Below are 20,675 nucleotides of genomic sequence, written 5' to 3' on the forward strand. Positions count from 1 at the left end.
TTACCTATATTCGAAAATTTGCGCAATTTCACCGTTTAGGAGAATTTAATTGGGGCATTTAATAATTTTTACATAACTATATTAAATAAATCGCCAACAGAATTAATAAGTTTGATAATCAATTGTTCGATTTATTATTTACGTAAGTGTAAATAACAATTTATATATATTATAAAATATTTTCAGTATATTTAATTTTTTGCTTGTTATATTCTTGCAACCACTCTATAAATTGTTAGTTTTTTTTTTATTAACAATACTTTATAACTAGCGGATAACTTACAGGATACGACATTGGTTAAAAAAAATTCATTTAGAATTAAAAATGGAATTTAATATCTACGAAAAGCTGCTTGTAGAACGTGAAATACAAGATTTCTTTGTATACCACATTTAAGGTGGTAAATCCAACAGAACTCAACTCCTTTTGTCTACTTTGGCTCTCGATGAATATCCTTAATCCATCAAAGGACAATGAAGGAATCGGCAATGTAAAATGATGTCGTGAGCGATGTCCATGAGTATAGAGGAAAGAGAAGGCAAGGGCACAGGAGAGTGATGCGTAAGGTGGCAAGACACCTTGCCATTGTAGCAACACTGTACTGAAGTCTCTATTGAAAAATGAAGTGTTCCGCAATATAAACTTCAATGAGTAGACATAATGTTCTGGTATGGTGTGGCTCATCGCCATTTTGACCGAAGCCAATGAGCAACAGAGGCATGCCGAGTATCTGAAATGTTTCAAAATTCCTTAAATAATGTACAATAAAGTCGGTATAAAATGCAGAAAATTTACGTCGGACGAGCTCTTTAGGGACCGAGTTTTTATCAACTCCTATACAGAATGAAAATGGACTTTCCTCAGCATACAAAATGGCAGACGAGCAAGCGTTGACTCTCACCTCTTCGGCTGTTGTAAATACAAAATTTAGGAAAGAGTCATTGTCAACGTTCAAATTGGAATCACAAGTTACGGAAAATGTAGAGGGAGACAGGGAATGAGACAAATTAAGGAATGGGGACCGATACGTCTATTAACTCGTCCACCTGAACCAGGTGACACATATGTTATAGACTACGGGTTGCAAATTTCCTGTCTCTTTTATTACCGGTAAACGGAAAATTCATTTTTAAATAGATCAATTGTATTTTGTCAACTAAAATGTCATTCTAACTGAAATTGTGACTTAATTTTAGGCGTTTTGAATTAAAATACAAATTGATGTAATATGATACTTTAAAAATTGTAAAGAACTGTAAACTTAAAAGATAAAGGACGTAAACAATTTTTACGGTTTTAAATAAATACATTTGACTCTTTTGTCTTTAATAAATAGAAATATAAGTGAAAGTATACAAATAAATATTTGGCTTTAAAATTATTACGTATACACGGATTTTTTTACCGAATTTACCTTTAAATATATAAAATTACCTGAATATGAATTTCTTACCTAATTACCGGTTACTCAAAATTTACTCGTTTTTACTGTACATGATGAGAAAGTATTGTACACTAATAAAACACGTTTATTAGTCTTATTCATATACTTTTATAGCTTTTCGGGAAGAGGGGCCCACATTTATGACAATGTCTCTTCTTTCCATTAAATTTAATTAGTTTTTTAAAGTTGTTACTCATAAAGTAAAACATCAGGAAAATATAATTTATAATGTTCACTATGAGCACTTTTATATTATAAAGAAAATTATTCTTATATCTAAATATGTACGTTACTTTATACGTATTCAGTAGTGTCCGAGGATAAAGGCCCTTTATTGTTGTAAATAAATAAATGAAATAAGTATGAGGAAAAGATCTGAATGTGATAACTTGTGCACCTGTATATACAATACGTAAGGGTTTACTCTTTATCCACAGAAGTAGTGACTACATCCACGTTGATGTATGGATGAATATAGGTTTCTATGTTTTATTGGCCCTCCATATATCGGTTTTAGTTACGCTACTAATATTTACGTATAAGTTAATACTTTACTCATAGTTCTAGAACGTTACACGTGGAAGACATCTTGTACGTCATGGTATTCACGTGTCGTGTGGATTACAGGATACATTCCTCATTATACATACCAATAAGCTCGCGTGTATTCACGCACCTCTTGTTCGTACTGATGCTGTAAAGTAATTAAATTGAAAGTTGCTCATAAAAAGTAAAACGCAAATAATGACAATAAACTCCATTAAGTCACGCGTATTTATCTCAAGGTTAATCGCTTCACACGTTTGTTTGTATTCATACAAATGTCCTCATTCTGGCGTCATTTCAAACACAATATTTAATGTTTCTGAGAATTTCTTTTAAACAACTGTATCAGTTATAAGAAATTAATACAACTTGAATGGAAATTTGCCAATAAAGATGGAAATTCACGTTCTTCAATAGAAATGAAAAATTGCAATTTTTGTGCAATACTTATCAAGAAAAGCATTCTTTTAATCACGAAACACACATTAAATGGTCCAGTTCTATCAGCAGAACATCTAAATATCGATTTGTAAAATCATGTATTAACGCTTTTAATAACGGGGCCTGATTTGCACACGAGCTTATATATAGACACGTGAACGTCACGACGTACAGATATCTTCCATCGTTCCACAGATATCTTCTAGAACTGCGATTAAATTATATACAAATATGTAAATACAATAAAACATATATTAGAACGGCGAATAGAACGTTGATGATACACTGGATGAAGTCACAATCTCTGTGGATAAAGAATAAACTTTTAAGTATTGTATATACAGGTATACTGTGTTTGTCACATTCAGATATTTCCTTGTACTTACTTGAATTTTCATTCGTTTATTTAGAAAAATAAAAGGCCAAGGAACTCCTTACCTTTGTAAACTCCTGAGATCCCTTGGCTACACTACTTAATAAATATAAATTAGCGTATATAACTTAGATGTAAGGATAATTTTTTAGGGCCAGGCGTTATAAGTCCGTAGCTTAGGGTCTCATATCTTTTACACGTATTATTTGGTGGCGGGGAAGGCCCAGTATGTAACAGAGACCTGAAGCAAAAATTTGTATGACCCCAGTATGTGTTAAAATGCACATGGGCCCCGTACGAATTAAATTATTATATTAAAGTAAAAGAAGTGAACGAAAAAATCGTATAATGCTTTAATTCCTCATGACTGGTTTTTCGTGCCTCTGGTCGTCCCTGATTATATGTTATAGCTTAGGAAATTTTTACTCGATTCCAGGGGAAGGCTATGCCCCGTTTGTCTTCCCTTTGTCCATGTGGAGGGGAAGGGCCTGTTATGTATTATAGCTTAAAGTCACAAAAAGTCTAAATCAAGCCTGCCAGGCCCCAAAGACTGATTTGAATCCCCCTACCAAAGAACAAGCCCACTTTCTCTATCCAAGAGAATTGCACAACATGGCGGAGTTTTCTAACCATAAAACACGAAATTTCTCTATAATTTAATGATGTAAAAGGAAAAATTATTTAGTTTCGGCTTTTATTTTATTTTTACAAGAGCGTATTATTTATATTTATATAGAATTTTTCCTTAAGTAATTTATTTTCAGATATATTTCTAAATTATCAAGTACTTAACGTTTAAATGGCAAGTACGTTCGAGTAGTGAATGAAGCACGTGTATACCCATAAAATTAGGTATACACGTGATTCAATTCGTTGGCTATTTTTTCTTTGCAAGTTGGTATTCGATTTACAGTGTGTTTGTCACATTTAATAGGGCGTGACAAAGATTTAAAATTATATCGACCTTGGCTGCATAATTCTACTTGTAGCTGCTTAATAAATAGTAAACATTCAGATTTTTATACTTTAATTAGAATAAATACATTAAAAACTTATTATATTTATAACATTTTACGCCCTTATAAGACACATCCTTACTTTTAGTATTTCTGAATAAATGTACAGTACAGTACAGAGTGAGCGACAGACATTATAAGTAATTTATAAAATGTTATTGATACACATATCACGCAATCGATAATTGGCAAAATATAATTTTAAGATGAAATTCATAAGGAAAATAACATCTTGAACATTTTTTTTTAATGTAACGGATCATAAAGAATACTTTGATAATGCATTAAACAATAGAAGAACATATTAAACATTATTAAATACTTTCATCATTTTAGTACATGAACGACCTTCGACACGAACGAAAATGTTTAACAAGAACAATACACGTTCTAAAGCTTGCGGAGCATTTTGCAGAGGTCATTTTTCAGGCCTTTTACGTTTAAAATTACGTTTTAAAGTTAGTGTTTTAATTACCATTTTTATTTATGCTAATTAAAAGGTTTGCTATTCGGAGAAAGGCCTTTCATTCGTAGTTTTAGGGTCCGAGCATAGAAATGCCCTATCTCTGAGTTAATATATTTTTATAATTTTATTCGTCTTAAAACACTTGACAGACCTAGAGCCAGGCTCTTCTATACGTGTAACCTTAGACTCTTTCATTAATCTCTGTTCTATATCTATTTTGTCGCACACTTACTTACTTTTCATTGTCATATAAGGCATGGAAGGGCCTATATATTATACGTAAGGCCCGGAGCTCTCTTATTAAGTCTTTATTCGTCTAATGTTAGCCCTTTTTTTATAACGAACAAAGAGAAATATTCTATACTTTCGATTGTCATTAATTTTAATTTTAAAAAGTATTAATTCTACATAAAAATTTGAATATTTTAATATTAAAAAAAAATCTCATATATTTAAAACAATTGTTATAAAAAAATTAAATTATAATTATTTTAAATATCGTCATTTTCTATTCACTTATGACTCATTGTTAATTCGCAAACAATAAATTCGACTTACGACCACATTACTGACGTCATTACGTATTTTACGAAACGGAGTTATAAAAATAAAAATAAAAAAAGTCCAGTCTTTCCACAGTTTACAACAAAGGAGAAAGGTCAGAAATTACATTTTTACTTATTACAATTAATTAGGGATTATAAAATTTACTAGTTGAACCATATTTACTTTGATTGCTACGGACAGACATACTCTATGTACTAATCTAATTAGGCATGCTATTAAAAGGGGGGGTATGAATCATTTTGTAATTATTACGTTATATAGTTAATGGTTTACACGTATTTACGTAACTACTATAGTTATGTGCACTTATGTGCTAACAGGAGCGCGTATTTTGTTTAATTGTTTTATTTTTTACGTGTTAAAGGTATAAATGTGTGTAGAAACTTTCAGGTATGTAATGTTTCAAACGTTTTTCTTTTAAATACGTATTTTATTGCCACTTAATTACTAAATTTGTTTAGTTGTAGTTGTGGTTTATTTAAGATACGTGTAATTTAAAATTAATGGTAATTAATGTGAAAAACATTTGTTAATTAAGTAGAGATAATTTAAACTCATTTTTATGCAAATTTCTAAGAACATATAGTAATAATGGAATGTTAAATGCATTATTTATAAGCTTACAGACTTACATACTACTAATTTCTTACTAAATTTAGATTAGTTGTTACATTTAAAACAAACAATTCCAATAAAATTTAATGAATATTATTATCATATAATAAGAATTACTATTAAAATGTAATTCTGTGGCATAATTTTGAATTCAAACAACGGCAATGCATAATTATCGGTTTGAATAGGTAGTCAAACCTGTAATGATTTGACGCAATGTGGAGTGGGGTAGTTTCGATGACGTCAGAGTGGCGTCATTGCAATAATGGGTTTTTCCCTTTCTTACGTCGAAAATTACAAATTTTTATGTGTTTGTGTGTGTTTTCTATTCTTATTAATCGTATATTTATAGATTTATTTTGAAAAAATATTAAGTTCGAACAACTAAAATAGGATATTGTGACAACTTTTTCTGGCCCTGTTACGGTCTGCTAAACCTTATATCTATAATTTTATCTTATTGTTAAAGTACAATTATTCATATTATTGAAAATCGTTAGTGTGTTAAGTGTCTGTCCGTAATTGTTAAGCAGTATTATTTTCGTGTAGTGAAAGTGTTGATTGTTATCGTGTCATTGTGACCCGTATACACTTTTAAACTTTAATTTTTTTAAAGTCTTAAAATGGCATTTAATAATATGTGATATAATTTGTAAAGTTTATCAAGGGTATTAATTTACATTGTGTTAAGGTTGAAAAAGATTATGCTAAGGACGTATCTCGTAATTTTCACATTAGCAATAAATCCCAATTTGAGAAGGTCATTGAATAGTCACATAATTAAAAAATTAAATTACTGTTTTTCTTTTTATGGTGATGTGATGTAAAAAATTTCATTTTTTTATTTACTGATTTCAATGTAATAATTACAGTTTATCAATCTATGTGCTAGAAAAATGGCGAATTTTTAGCACGTGTGTGTTAATTTAATACATTATTTACATAAAAGTACGAGTTGTGTACGTAAAATATGCGTTAATCTTCCAAAATTAATGGATATAACACTTGTTCTTACAACTTTATAAACTGTACTAAGTAATACAGCTCGAAAAATTAAGTAAAATATTACAAAAATAGTTACAAAATGTGCTATAAAATTACAATTTTATACATTTTCATTCACTTAAACACTCTGTTTTTTTCAGTCGAGGACATTGAACTGTCAAACTTTCTCCCCTCTGGTCATCATAAGAGCATTGATCTCACCCCAACAGATCCTCAACCCTTGCATCCCTACTTAATTAAAACTATACGAGGTGTTTCTCTGGTAAAATATTAAATTTTAACACGACCGTGACAAATTTTATATATACAAAAATGTGTCAAAAACTCGATTTCGCAACATTCAATACATTAATTTATTCCTTTTAAGCATCCCAGTCATAATAAGGATGTCAAGGATTTGGTTTAGATTAAGAAGCCAGGTATTGTTTATTTTTAAAATTAAAAACAAAAAGAAAAGAAAAATTATTTTTTTGAACATTCCTTGAATATATTTGCCAGACGATCATATTTTTTTTATATAAAAAAATCTCTTTTCATGCATTAAATTATTGTTAACATTTCAGTAATAGGATAGTAAATAATGGCGTTATAATTTAATTAATTTTAATAACTTCGTGTAATAAGTAAACTTGTTTATCTTTTTAATCTTCCCGGAAAAGAAGAAACAAGAAAAATCGATATTACATTTGAGAAAAAAGTCAAGGTTAAACAGTCTTCCTAGGATTTCGTATATACGCAACATGTGTAGAACAGGTAAAAAACCCCACAAGTCACCCAATTGCATAAACAATAGAGAACTCTTCGGGTCAGGAACACTGCCCCGGGGCAACTTCACTCATTCAAGGAGAGTTAGAGTGTCTTAGAACACGGCATTCAATCATCAACTGTGAAAGTGGAGAGAGAGAACTCTGTCTCTGATAGGAGCTATCCTTACCCTATGAATAATTGAAAAGGTGAATTGACATTTTCATTATCTTTTAAACTTCAGATGCTAAGTTTTTTTTTATAGTATTTTAAAGTATTTATCTCTCGTAGATTTTAATTTTATTATCTTTAAACGCGTTTATCTCTGTTGCGGTTTACCAATTTAAAAGATACAGTACTTTAACTTTAGGAATACAGTATTTGTAAAAGGCCGCTTCCTCTTACCACTTTCCTTTTCCATTTTAACCACTTCCTTTGTGGTATACTTTAATTATTTTAATGAAAATTAGTGTAAATAACGTTAAAATTTAATTACTTCAATAGCCTATTGTATTATCTTAGATGTAATTTTTTTTTTCCTAATTTTTGTTTACAAATTAAGAAGTAAAATAGTGTATTAAAACCATATAAAGTATTTATACTCCAATTAAAAATTTGAATTAATTCTTGAAACTGTTTCTTGAGCAATGGTGGAAATTTTGCAAGACATTCTAAACTATTGAGTCAATAACTTTCTTACAGGAAATGAATATGATCTTGGAATCAATACCCATACTTTTTCTAAGTACTGTCATAAAAAAAGAACTTTCATAATATTATGAACATTAAAATCTTCACAAAAATTTAGGTTGAACTTTTTATATATTCTAGAAACAGGTTACACCATATTATTTTCTTTGCTTAGTGACTAATCAACTGTTATTATAGATTTAGTGATAACATATAATAAGAAAATACACCCCTAAAACTAATATAACATACAAATTTAATATTTTCTATAATTAAAATTAATTATAAGTTTAATAAACTTACATACATGCCATTTAAAGTCTTCCATATCTTCAAATCTCCTTTCCTCCTTAACTTTTCTCCATAAATTAGCTGTCTTTCCACTTGTTCTTTCACTACCTCAATACTCTTTCTAACCTATTTATCTCGTTAGTTAGAATTGATAGCTATAACAATATTCCCACCCTATATACCATTTCGTATGCCACATTTCGTGATGAAAATAAGAGAAATTTACAATGAAAAATTGTTAATTTGCGTCAATTTTTGTTCCTACGACATTCTGCTATTGTTTCTAAAGCATAATAATAATCAAGGACAAATTCTACATGAAGATAAAAAGATGTAAACCTGTCTTCATAGCTTTAATCACAAAGGAACATTCATGGAGGTAACCAGGTAAAACTTTGATGCCTTTATAAATACATTAATTTAAAATTAACCAAAGTAAATTAAAGTAAACTTTTCTACTCATAATTTTTATAACCTAAATTATCAATATAGAATATTTAACAGGTTATACTCATATTAATTCTACATATGTATATTTGCTTGAAAAGCTAAAAAAGAAAATGAGGGCCTACTTTAGTTTATTTTTTTTTATTAATTTTAAATTTTAAAATCACAATAATTTCACAGATTTAAATTAAAATTTAATTTAATTTAAGTCTGTATTTTTATTATCTGTATAAATGTTGCATATAAATGTAGTAAGACAACATGTAATTTGAAATGTTATCATCATTAAACATGTGATTTAAGAGTAAAAGTATAAGGAAAATGTTTAGTTTTACTTTGATATTATTTCCTGTAATATTTTATTAAATTTTAAAATTAATTTTATAGAAAATAGTGAGAAAAATATTATTATTTTTGCTTTAACTTCTTTTCTACTTCACTTTCACTGCTGAAAGTTCTTTCAACTTCATTTTCCTATCAAAATTTTCCTTTTATTTTTTTAAAACTCATTTGCTGACCTTTAAAAACTGACTGACTCACTTTTATACAGGGAATATTGCCATGAATATTAACAATTCTTTATTTTTATTTATAAACAATTTTAAAATAAATAAGAAGTATTTAAAACATTTTTATTTCTCAAATAATAATAATAAAAAATAAAATATTGTTAAATATCCTTGAATTTTATTGAGTAAAATTTCAACATAGTTTTGAAATATTTGTACAAGGGACATCAAGGCTAATTTTTAAAGAATATTTTTAATTAGTTTAATGGCAAAAATAATTTATTGTTTTTTTTCCTTTACTGTTTAATATAATTAAAAATTCAGATCTAATTTTTTTTTGTTACAAAAATATTCTTACTTTTTATAGATTTTATAAGAAAATAATTTAATTACATTTTTTAATTTGCTCCATTTTTCTTATTTAAAGTATTTATTGGACCTATATTACTTATATACATGTAGTATAACATATACACACCATACTATACCTTATATACAGCATATGTACAGTATATAAGTTACAGTTATATTAATATCAAACCCCAAAACTACTCAAATTCTATAAAGAACTGGCATTAAAAACAGGAAGACGGTTAAACGGTTTACTTATAAAGACAGGAAATTAATTTACAGATTTTTATATAGTTAAATCTAAGCTAGAATGTAATCTGAATCTTGTAATTAGGTTATTATATTTTATTATTCCACTCATGTATAAATAATTTCAATGTTTCATGACAAGTTTTAAGTTAGCATGACATGTTAAAAATAAAATTACATTCTATATTTGATTAATTTCCTTAATCCGGAATATATTTTAAGTGATAGCTCCATGAAATAATCCTATATGTTGTAGGCCTATATATACTTCCTGATACTGATTGAATCCATTAGATTATTAACTTTACAATCAGAGTAAAATGAAAATATATTTAAATATATAATAAATATTTTGAATTTTTATAAATTCATTAATATATTTATGTCTGTGATTACTAATTTTAATAGTAACATCAACAAAGTAATTTCAAATCTGTTAATAGTTTCAGGAAATCTTTCAAAGATTTCCTGAAGATAAAGTAACAAAAAATTAGATAATTTTCAATCTTTTTTTTTTAATTTAATAAATAAAGTAATGTCAGGAAACCTGTTATGGATGAGGAGATTTTATTTAAAAAGTAGGATGCTGTATATGAAAAAAATAAAATAAAATATTCTAATTAATTTGTTTAAGATATTAGATATTATTTTATAAAATAATTAAATTATACATGTTATGCTTTTAATTTTTTCCATTTTGATTTGGACTTATATTGGATGAATATGTTGTTTTTACATATACAGTAAGTACTGTACAGTACATACAAATAATGTAACATGATACAGTTACATCAATATCAGCCTAANTAAGTAATTTATTTTCAGATATATTTCTAAATTATCAAGTACTTAACGTTTAAATGGCAAGTACGTTCGAGTAGTGAATGAAGCACGTGTATACCCATAAAATTAGGTATACACGTGATTCAATTCGTTGGCTATTTTTTCTTTGCAAGTTGGTATTCGATTTACAGTGTGTTTGTCACATTTAATAGGGCGTGACAAAGATTTAAAATTATATCGACCTTGGCTGCATAATTCTACTTGTAGCTGCTTAATAAATAGTAAACATTCAGATTTTTATACTTTAATTAGAATAAATACATTAAAAACTTATTATATTTATAACATTTTACGCCCTTATAAGACACATCCTTACTTTTAGTATTTCTGAATAAATGTACAGTACAGTACAGAGTGAGCGACAGACATTATAAGTAATTTATAAAATGTTATTGATACACATATCACGCAATCGATAATTGGCAAAATATAATTTTAAGATGAAATTCATAAGGAAAATAACATCTTGAACATTTTTTTTTAATGTAACGGATCATAAAGAATACTTTGATAATGCATTAAACAATAGAAGAACATATTAAACATTATTAAATACTTTCATCATTTTAGTACATGAACGACCTTCGACACGAACGAAAATGTTTAACAAGAACAATACACGTTCTAAAGCTTGCGGAGCATTTTGCAGAGGTCATTTTTCAGGCCTTTTACGTTTAAAATTACGTTTTAAAGTTAGTGTTTTAATTACCATTTTTATTTATGCTAATTAAAAGGTTTGCTATTCGGAGAAAGGCCTTTCATTCGTAGTTTTAGGGTCCGAGCATAGAAATGCCCTATCTCTGAGTTAATATATTTTTATAATTTTATTCGTCTTAAAACACTTGACAGACCTAGAGCCAGGCTCTTCTATACGTGTAACCTTAGACTCTTTCATTAATCTCTGTTCTATATCTATTTTGTCGCACACTTACTTACTTTTCATTGTCATATAAGGCATGGAAGGGCCTATATATTATACGTAAGGCCCGGAGCTCTCTTATTAAGTCTTTATTCGTCTAATGTTAGCCCTTTTTTTATAACGAACAAAGAGAAATATTCTATACTTTCGATTGTCATTAATTTTAATTTTAAAAAGTATTAAAATAATTAAATTATACATGTTATGCTTTTAATTTTTTCCATTTTGATTTGGACTTATATTGGATGAATATGTTGTTTTTACATATACAGTATGTACTGTATAGTACATACAAATAATGTAACATGTAACATGCTACAGTTACATCAATATCAGCCCAAAAAATTACTGTAAACTCCATACATGTTATGCTTTTAATTTTTTCCATTTTGATTTGGACTTATATTGGATGAATATGTTGTTTTTACATATACAGTAAGTACTGTACAGTACATACAAATAATGTAACATGATACAGTTACATCAATATCAGCCTAAAAAGTTACTGTAAACTCCATATATCATTAAATATTTTTTATAAATAATCAAGATATTATCTTAATGTAATAATCAGTATATTATTAGTCATACAAGTTATCATTATTTATTGATGTTCAATAAAACAGCTTAGATTTGGGAGTGATATGCATCATACGTATGCAAACTGTAGGAGAGTCTATTTGAAAATAATGTTACTGTAAATATTTAAAATTATTATACGAGTATAATATTCTAACTTACATAACTTTAAGGTTTTCATTCAAAAATTTATTTTTTTCCCTAAAAAACAATAAATTAATTCATGTTTTTGTTACCATTCCTATGAAAAATTGTAAATAAGGGAAAGTGTCCAGTAAGCAAGCATAGAGGGTTACTTTCCAGCTTAACATTTGATCTAAAATGTAAAAAAAAAATCGTTTTGCTTTGTAAGTTACAATAGAATAAAAAAAAAATACAATAATTCAAAAGCATTTAATATCAACACTTCCTAAATAATTATTATGGTATAGCCCCCAGAACAGTAGTGAATATAATAATATGTTTACTATTTATCTGATAAATACACACCCAAAAAAATTAAGTCGTATGTAGGACAGATGCTGATAAATATCCTAATGCGAAACACGTGTGAGAATAGCAATAGGGTATTGTTAACACGTTTTATGTCCATTTTCAGTAATGACCTTGTAAAAGGGCTAACCAGCCAGAAATATAATAATAAAATAAAAAAATTACCTGAAATTTTTCAACTAACGAACCAAACAGAAGAAACTTGAACAACTTTATTTTCTTATTTGGGTCAAGTAAACTTTAAACGTGTTCTAATTTACTCACCTAATATACTACAGGAGCATAAAAATAATAATTCAAACTGATAAACTCTTATAAGATGATGTATTTATTTTAAATTTGTTATAAATTAAAATTTTATTTGAAAATAATAACACTCATACAGCAATATACTTATGTCTTCCGGGATTTACATGTGTCCTGTTATATAATACAGCTTTGCAAACAGAATGGTAACAACAAAAGGAGAAATTTCACAGAACAATGAGAAATTCCTTTAAAATTTACAAGAAAATACTTTATTTTTCATTCGTTTCTTCTCGATATAAGGAAAATTATTAACACAAAATTGTATTTCTATTCAATTTTAATGGAGATTTTATCTGTTATTCGCTATTCTATAAAATATTTGGCATTTCAATCATCAATTTATTATCTTGAGTTATTAAATTGTTGTTCTGATTGTCTGATAATGTTCTTTATATTATTACTTTCCTCTTGGCATTTCCAACTGCAAATCTTCCTATTGTTTTAACTAATTATATTTTATAATCCCCATTTCAATTCCATTTCAATTCTTATGAGCTTTCTTTATCGTCGGTTTAATTTATTAATTTCTGTTTGCCAATTTTTGTCATTTTTATTCTCCAGAAATTGTCATAATTTGGAAAATTGGTGAACATTATAAGGGAATAAAGTGTTCTTCCATTTATAAAATGGTATATTCTTATAAATAAAGGTTTTGTGATATAAATTTATCCTGAGGCATCAGTACACTAAAGCCCTTGATTTAATCCATTATGAGTAAGTCTGACCCTCGATGGGGTCATTTAGTATGGGTGAAGGATTGGAGCGCAATGCCCTACCTTGTATTACCCATGAAAATTATGAAAGCCCGAATTAAATTGGAGAGTAGGCGTTTTGTAGAGGTGGCGTGTTACATTATTGCGAGACAGTGTTGTAACATTAAATGACTTTATTTAAATAAAATAAATGATGTTAGATGATTTAAAATTCTAATTTTTGATTACTTTTCTTTCAGAAACATCAACAAATATGAAACTAAACGTTGTTCAGCAACTATTTTCCAAGAGCTTTTCTCACTTGGGAAGGAAAATAGCAAGATATCCAGGTTATTTTATTATAGTGCCATTTCTTGTAGCAGGAATATTTGCAACTGGTTTGCAAAGACTTAGACTAACGAAGGACTTGGATACATTATATACAGCTACGGGCAGTCCTGCCATGATAAATCGGGAATACATTGAAAAACTCTTTCTCAACGACGTTACGAATAATTTTGATATAGGAAGAGCAACGAGGATGGGCAGGCAAACTATAATCGTTGTCATTCCTAAAGATAACGGATCTGTTCTAAGATCTAAGATATTTTATCAGGTCCAATTATTGGATAAACTTATAAAAAACGTCACAATTGAAATTGACGGAACTCCGTATACTTACGAAGATGTCTGTGCCAAGAAGAATAGAAAATGCTTCGAAAATGAATATTTAAAATTGGATAAAAGAATAGCAGATTTAGAAAATGGAACAGATTTCCTTCCTTATCCATTGTATTTAAACAATTACACTTACGAGTACGTTTTTTATGCCGTTAGTCTCGGTGGAGTTACCACTGATAAAGATAGGAATATCATAAATGCCAAAGCTCTCAGGTTATTGTATTTTATGGATAATTCTAATAATCATAAAGAAGAACTTGCATTATTATGGGAAGAAAAACTAGTTGAATTTCTGAAAAAATTAAATATAGATTTGATAGACCACAGCTACTTCACATCTAGTTCTTTAGAAAACGAAATACATCGTATAACTGTAGGATTATTGCCATTATACGCCATTGCCGTCATCATTATGCTGTGTTTCTCTATATTGACAACAGTTTCGAGTGATTGGATCGAAAGTAAGCCTTGGTGTTCTGTTTTGGGATCGTTTTCTTCTGGTGTAGCGGTTGCATCATCTTTCGGATTTTTAGGATATTGCGGATTGGATTATGTGGATATTAATATCGCCGTACCTTTCTTGATGCTTGGTAAGTATTATCTTGAAGTTATTTGTTTCAATTTTCACGTAATTAATAATAAACATTGGCTCTAAACAAGTTTTTTCCCCTTACAGGAATTGGCATGGATGATACTTTCGTGCTTTTAGCAGCATGGAGATGTACGGATAAGAAATCTTCCGTGGAAGATCGTCTAGCCAAAGCTTATGAAGATGCAGCAGTTTCCATAACTGTTACTTCTGTAACAAATTTTATATCGTTTCTTATTGGAATCACGGCTCCTTTTCCTGTTGTGAGAATATTTTGTGCATCAGCTGCTTCTGCAGTTTTATTTACGTATCTGTTCCAAATTACTTTCTTCGGGGGATGTTTAGCTCTATTTGGCTATGCAGAGGAGAAGAAATTACATTCCTTAACATTTTTACCTATTAAAGAAAAGGAAGAAACAAGTAAGTCCTCTTCATTCGTAATTTAATATTGGCTTCTGAATTATAACATTTTCGTTTACAGTACTTACAATTATTATTTTTTTCAGAGGATTATAACTTCTTATATCGACTGTTATGCACCGGAAGGAAAAGTGAAGTTTCCACAACAGAAAAAGGTTACTTCATGATGACCTGTTTCAAAGACAATTTAGGAAGAACATTAAGCAATAAATATATCAAAGTACTTGTCATAGTATTATTTCTGATATACTTCGCCGTTGCTGTTTGGGGCTGTACTCAAATTAAAGAAGGACTGGAATTTCAGAAGTTGGCACCTTATAATTCGTATCCGGTTAAATTATTCGATAATACAAATAAATATTTCGGTGATTATCGTGATCGAATTCAAGTGGTTATTAATACCACCCTGGACTATTCTGATCCAAAAGTGCAAGATCAACTGGAGGAACTGGTACAGAAGTTTGAATCAAATAGGTTTCTCTCTTCGGATACGAGATTAACAGAATTCTGGTTGAGATACTTTAAGAGGTTTTATACCAATAAGAGAACTGCCGTTCTCTTCCAAAATTATAATCTAACAAACAAGCAAGAGTTCATCTACTGTTTGCGCAAAGTCTTCCTGAAATTTTCTGTTGGTCGTCAAGTAAAAGATGATCTTGTTTTTAACGAAAACTACACAGAAATCATTGCTAGTCGCTTTATTGTTCAGTCAGTTAACGTTAATGGTGTCGAAGAAGATAAACAATTATTAATTCAACTACGAGATATTGCATCATCGGCACCATTTCCTGTCATCGTTCATCACTTTCTGTTTGCATTCTATGATCAGTTTTTGTTAGTGACCAAAGCTTCGTTTCAGTCTATTATCATTGCTGCTATAGTGATGATGATTATCACTTTTGTATTCATACCGAGTATTACAAGTGTATTGTCAGTAGCAGCATCTATAGTTTCCATACAAGTTGGTGTTATGGGATATATGACATTATGGAACGTTAACTTAGACACAGTTTCTATGATCAATCTCATCATGTGTATTGGATTTTCGGTGGATTTTGCAGCTCATATATCCCACGCTTATAAACATTTCAGCAAAGAATCTGATCCTAACAAAAGAATGTCTTCGGCTCTGTATTTAGTAGGTTTACCAATAGTTCAAGGAAGTTTTTCTACTATTTTAGCAATTCTAGTTTTAGTGACAGCTCCAGCATATATATTCTTAGTATTTTTTAAAGTGATTGTTTTAGTCATAGCTTTTGCAGCTCTTCACGCTTTATTTTTATTGCCTGTCTTGTTTTCCATCTTTGGCCAAATTTCGTGTAAGAAAAACCATGAAAATAACGGTAATGAAGTTAAAGACATTACAAATGAACAATCGAGAAAACCGTCTTTCATCAGACAGTTATCTAATAACGCAGTTATTACTTCATATAATGTTCTAGACAAGAATGTAGATAATATGGTACAAAATTCAGTTCATAAAAACAGTTTGCGGGTGAAAAATTCGGCGGTTGTTAATCCATGCTATGTGGAAGATCAATTAGAAGGTTCTTAAAGGGACAGACTATATTTTTACTTATTTTAAATTATTTAAAATTGAACATTTATAGTCATACGAAGATGTTGCAACGAAAGGATCATCAAAGAGGACGAGTGCTTCAAGTGAAGTTAAATTGATGGAATACCTTGTAAATAAAGCATAGACTTTTTATAAACGAACTAAATGATCCAAAAATAAAGCGAGAACATTTTAAAGTTGTTATTTTGATACAATTTTCAGACCGAAGAATTTCTGTGATTCATGGCCATACGAAAATGATTCGAAGCATTGTTATCAGTTCAGATCTTATATCTAAATATCATCATAACCATGTGTGTATAAGCATTTTTTAAATAAACATTACTTTTTATATTTACTAGAATAGCGAGAACATACGAAATTCCAGCAACTGTCAACCATACTCATTGACTAACAACTCCAGAATTTACTTGAAATTAATCAAAGGCATTCTTTCTGGATTTGTTCTGTAACAAAATGCCATGACAATTTTATAAATACTCCAGTTATAAGTGGTTCACATTCATCTCTTGCCATTAAAATGGACATAAAAGGTTAATGTGATTGAATGGCTTAAATATATATAATTTGTAATTATTTAATATTTAAGAATTCTTGTAAAATAATAATCAATAAATTGTTATATATTATTTCTAATATAATTATTAATTTTCTGATTTATTAAACATCAAATAAGTAGTTATTAGACCCAGATTTTAATGGAAATTTAGCTTAAACTTATGTAATATTAATTCTGTAAAGAGAAGGTTAAATACGGAAATATGCTTAGAAAAAGCATCAGAAAAGACCATTGTTTAATTAAATTTATAAATTTGAATCTTGTTTACATATCATATTTTAAAAATCATTAAAAAAACCAAAGCTATTACTCATACGAAGACAAGTTCTACTTTAAAACTTAATAAATCAACATTAAAGTGTGAAAGTTGTTAGTATCTTCTACAATATCTTTATAATTAAAAGCTTCATTATCTCAATTGATATTTCCATTTTATTTATTTATATTTTTAAAATAAAATCTATGTTTTCCAAGGACAAAGTGCGATTTTTAGAAAGTTCCTTGTCCTTTACCTGTTCAAAAAAAAAAGAAAAAAAGAAAATTAAATACATTTTAATTAAATATAAAAACAGTTAACGTTAATTTAAACACTTAATTTAAAAAAATGTATAAATTTAATCTCTCCTTCACGCATGGAGAGAGAAGAGAGGTGTGAAGGATATTGTGTTTAAGGAAGGATTATTCTTATCATTTTGATCAATTTAATAATTATTTTACTTTACATGACCTTCATCATGTATGGGAAAGGAGATTATAAGAATGCGAATGGATTTTATAAGTATAAAAACTCGATTTTATCCAACAAACCACTTACAAGTACGTCCTTGTATACACCTACATTACAGAATGTATAATTACAAAAATATCTTACATGTAAAATTTACATTCATATTGTGAAAAATCTTTTCGTCTTTAAAATAATTTAATAATTACCATTTGAAACATTAAAAAAAAATTAACATCGAACATCAGTTAATTGAATTTAGACGGGTGTGTTTGTACGAAACTTGGAATTCTTTCCTACAGCTTTAAGAGTAATTATATGATTTATTGTTTATGATAGTAAAATATTAAATTATCTCTGATATTTTTAAGCAATTATGAAATTTATTCGTGATAATTTTCATGATTAGAACCTAAAATTCTTCTGCTTTTAAATAAAAATTCCCGATGATAGCGTGAAGTCTATTGCAACTATAATAACTTTAGATTTACAGTATAAGTGATAGAAACACATTATAAATAGTATATAAAAGCTTAATTCTTAAAGTTTTATTCAGTTTTTTAGCTGTTACGTGCCCTAGAAAACTCAATATAACTTTACGAATGTAACAAGATGTAACACACACTTCGAACAGTCAAAGGATCCGGAAATAAATTAAAATGAATTAATATAAATTTACAACAGTAATATATAAAAAGTATACGAATTAAGCTTTCATGTGCCATTTACAGTAAATTTCTATCAGGTATACATCAAAAGTTATTAAAGTTTAAAACTGAGCAAAGATATTTTATAATTATTAATTTCAAATTTATATGTAACTTAATTAACTTTATGAAAAATAGTTCAAAAAAATTATTAATTTGTAATGTAAAGATTTATATACAGAAAAATCTTCCTTAAGAAGAGACTAAATCAAATTCTTCAATAAAATAAATTTTATAAAGTAAACAAAAATGGAATGTTGCAATAAGTATGACCTTGCAACAACTTCGATCTTGATTTATACATATTTATATATTCACTGTCATTATAATTTATGGCATTGAAGTGCATTTATTATAAACAGAAGCAAGATATACATTTTTATAATAAATCTTCACTATATACAGTACAAATTTCTTTCTTGTATGTTAAAAGGTCCTCACGATGAACAAGAGGGCCTTTCTATGCCAGTTACAAATTCAGCAATCTCAGAATGGAGGTAGGTGTTGAGGTAGAAGGTTCGATCTATCCGTGTTAAAATACTCGTGAAATTTCTGAGAATCTCGATTAGGATTTTCCACAGTTGCTGACAGGTAATTACTAACTCAACCGCCTGGTTGTCTGTCCTGGTTGTTTTATTTTTAAATTAATATAAATAAAAATAACTACAATAGCTTACAAAGCAAAATGAAAGCTTATGTTTGATATTCTCAGAACAAACTATTTTAAATACATACATATAAGCACTTATAACAAATTCTAGGCACTTATAACAAGTTTTTAAGCAACTCATTCCTCAGAATTTTAATACAGTTTTAAAAATATAAGCTTATATAATTTACTACTATACAATAAAATTTTACCTTGAATTTTCGACTTTTTTTTCATACTTTTATACTCTTTTGTGTGTCGCAAATTGCATAATTATTAACTTAATAAACGACATTAAATTTATATTTGAATACAAATTTAATTAAAAAAGCATTTTTTTCTTCGAAAGATAAAATTACTTTAAATAATTTTACATAATTCCATACAGAATTTGCCTTTTACACTCATCATTTTTATATGAAAGAAGTTTCATAAACGAGTAAATTACATTTTAAACAGAATATTTTCACTCAAATCTGTTTTTACACGAATTATAAATTTATATAATTAAATTATATTTATTTCTTTTACTAATTTTTCTACATAATGCCTGTCACGAGGTACAAGACAAGTACATCTATCTTGTTTCAATACTTAAATGACAGGTAGACTTTATAGATATTCTAAAAACGAGTAACTTGTATTTTTGATTAATGTAAATTATTCATTTTTAAATATTTTTGAAAGTACAGAGCCAACTATTAATTAAACGAATGACAACTACCTGTACAATTACATAAGGTTCTAGACAATACATCACAATCTGTCACTCAAGGCTAAACTAATTGTAGCTCTAAGCTATAACATATAACAGGCCTTATACTCCACCGAGTAATGATGCGTTTAAAAATGTGAGGTACTATCTATACACTCAACGCCAGGCCCTAAACTGCAGTTGTTTATCTTATATCAGGCCCTGCTATCACCTTATATATATATATATCCTAAAAATGACTTTTTTAAAAATTAATATAATTAATTTCTAAAGACTATTGAGTTCTATAATATATGTACGACTCTATGATTATTTATGTCCGAATGGTCCATAAATTTCTGAATTTTTGAGGTCCATTAGGTCTTCCATAACCTCAAATAATTCCATGCTGAATGGTAATCTTTTAGTGTTTATGTAAATAATTTTGAATATAAAATATGCAAGATAATTAATAGAAATTAAA

The 20,675-nt window shown here is 28.2% G+C and overlaps 1 protein-coding gene across 3 annotated transcripts; it reads left to right on the forward strand.

Annotated features, from left to right (window-relative positions):
* Positions 1-4,877: 4,877 nt before the first annotated feature.
* Positions 4,878-17,635, forward strand: LOC111614409 (patched domain-containing protein 3-like). 3 transcript variants are annotated; one of them, XM_023355777.1, is made up of 4 exons: positions 4,878-5,244; positions 13,850-14,860; positions 14,947-15,279; positions 15,366-17,635. In XM_023355777.1, exons 2-4 carry the CDS (start codon positions 13,864-13,866, stop codon positions 16,832-16,834), a joined length of 2,799 nt encoding a protein of 932 aa, XP_023211545.1. In that variant the 5' UTR covers positions 4,878-5,244; positions 13,850-13,863; the 3' UTR covers positions 16,835-17,635. The 3 variants fall into 3 exon arrangements, with proteins under 3 accessions (XP_023211545.1, XP_023211544.1, XP_023211546.1); XM_023355776.1 differs by lacking the exon at positions 4,878-5,244 and adding an exon at positions 7,150-7,427; XM_023355778.1 differs by lacking the exon at positions 4,878-5,244 and adding an exon at positions 8,563-8,586.
* Positions 17,636-20,675: the final 3,040 nt, after the last annotated feature.

Source organism: Centruroides sculpturatus, unplaced genomic scaffold (assembly GCF_000671375.1).
Source record: "Centruroides sculpturatus isolate CEXI.00-Female unplaced genomic scaffold, Cexi_2.0 scaffold2201, whole genome shotgun sequence".
In the NCBI taxonomy this organism is placed as follows: Eukaryota; Metazoa; Arthropoda; class Arachnida; order Scorpiones; family Buthidae; genus Centruroides; species Centruroides sculpturatus.

Excerpts from the sequence above, each read along its gene's own strand:
- LOC111614409 (XM_023355777.1), top strand. The coding sequence starts at position 13,864 with ATGAAACTAAACGTTGTTCAGCAACTATTTTCCAAGAGCTTTTCTCAC. Across the intron at positions 14,861-14,946 it reads CGTACCTTTCTTGATGCTTG|GAATTGGCATGGATGATACT; the intron begins GTAAGTATTATC and ends TTCCCCTTACAG. Across the intron at positions 15,280-15,365 it reads TAAAGAAAAGGAAGAAACAA|AGGATTATAACTTCTTATAT; the intron begins GTAAGTCCTCTT and ends TATTTTTTTCAG.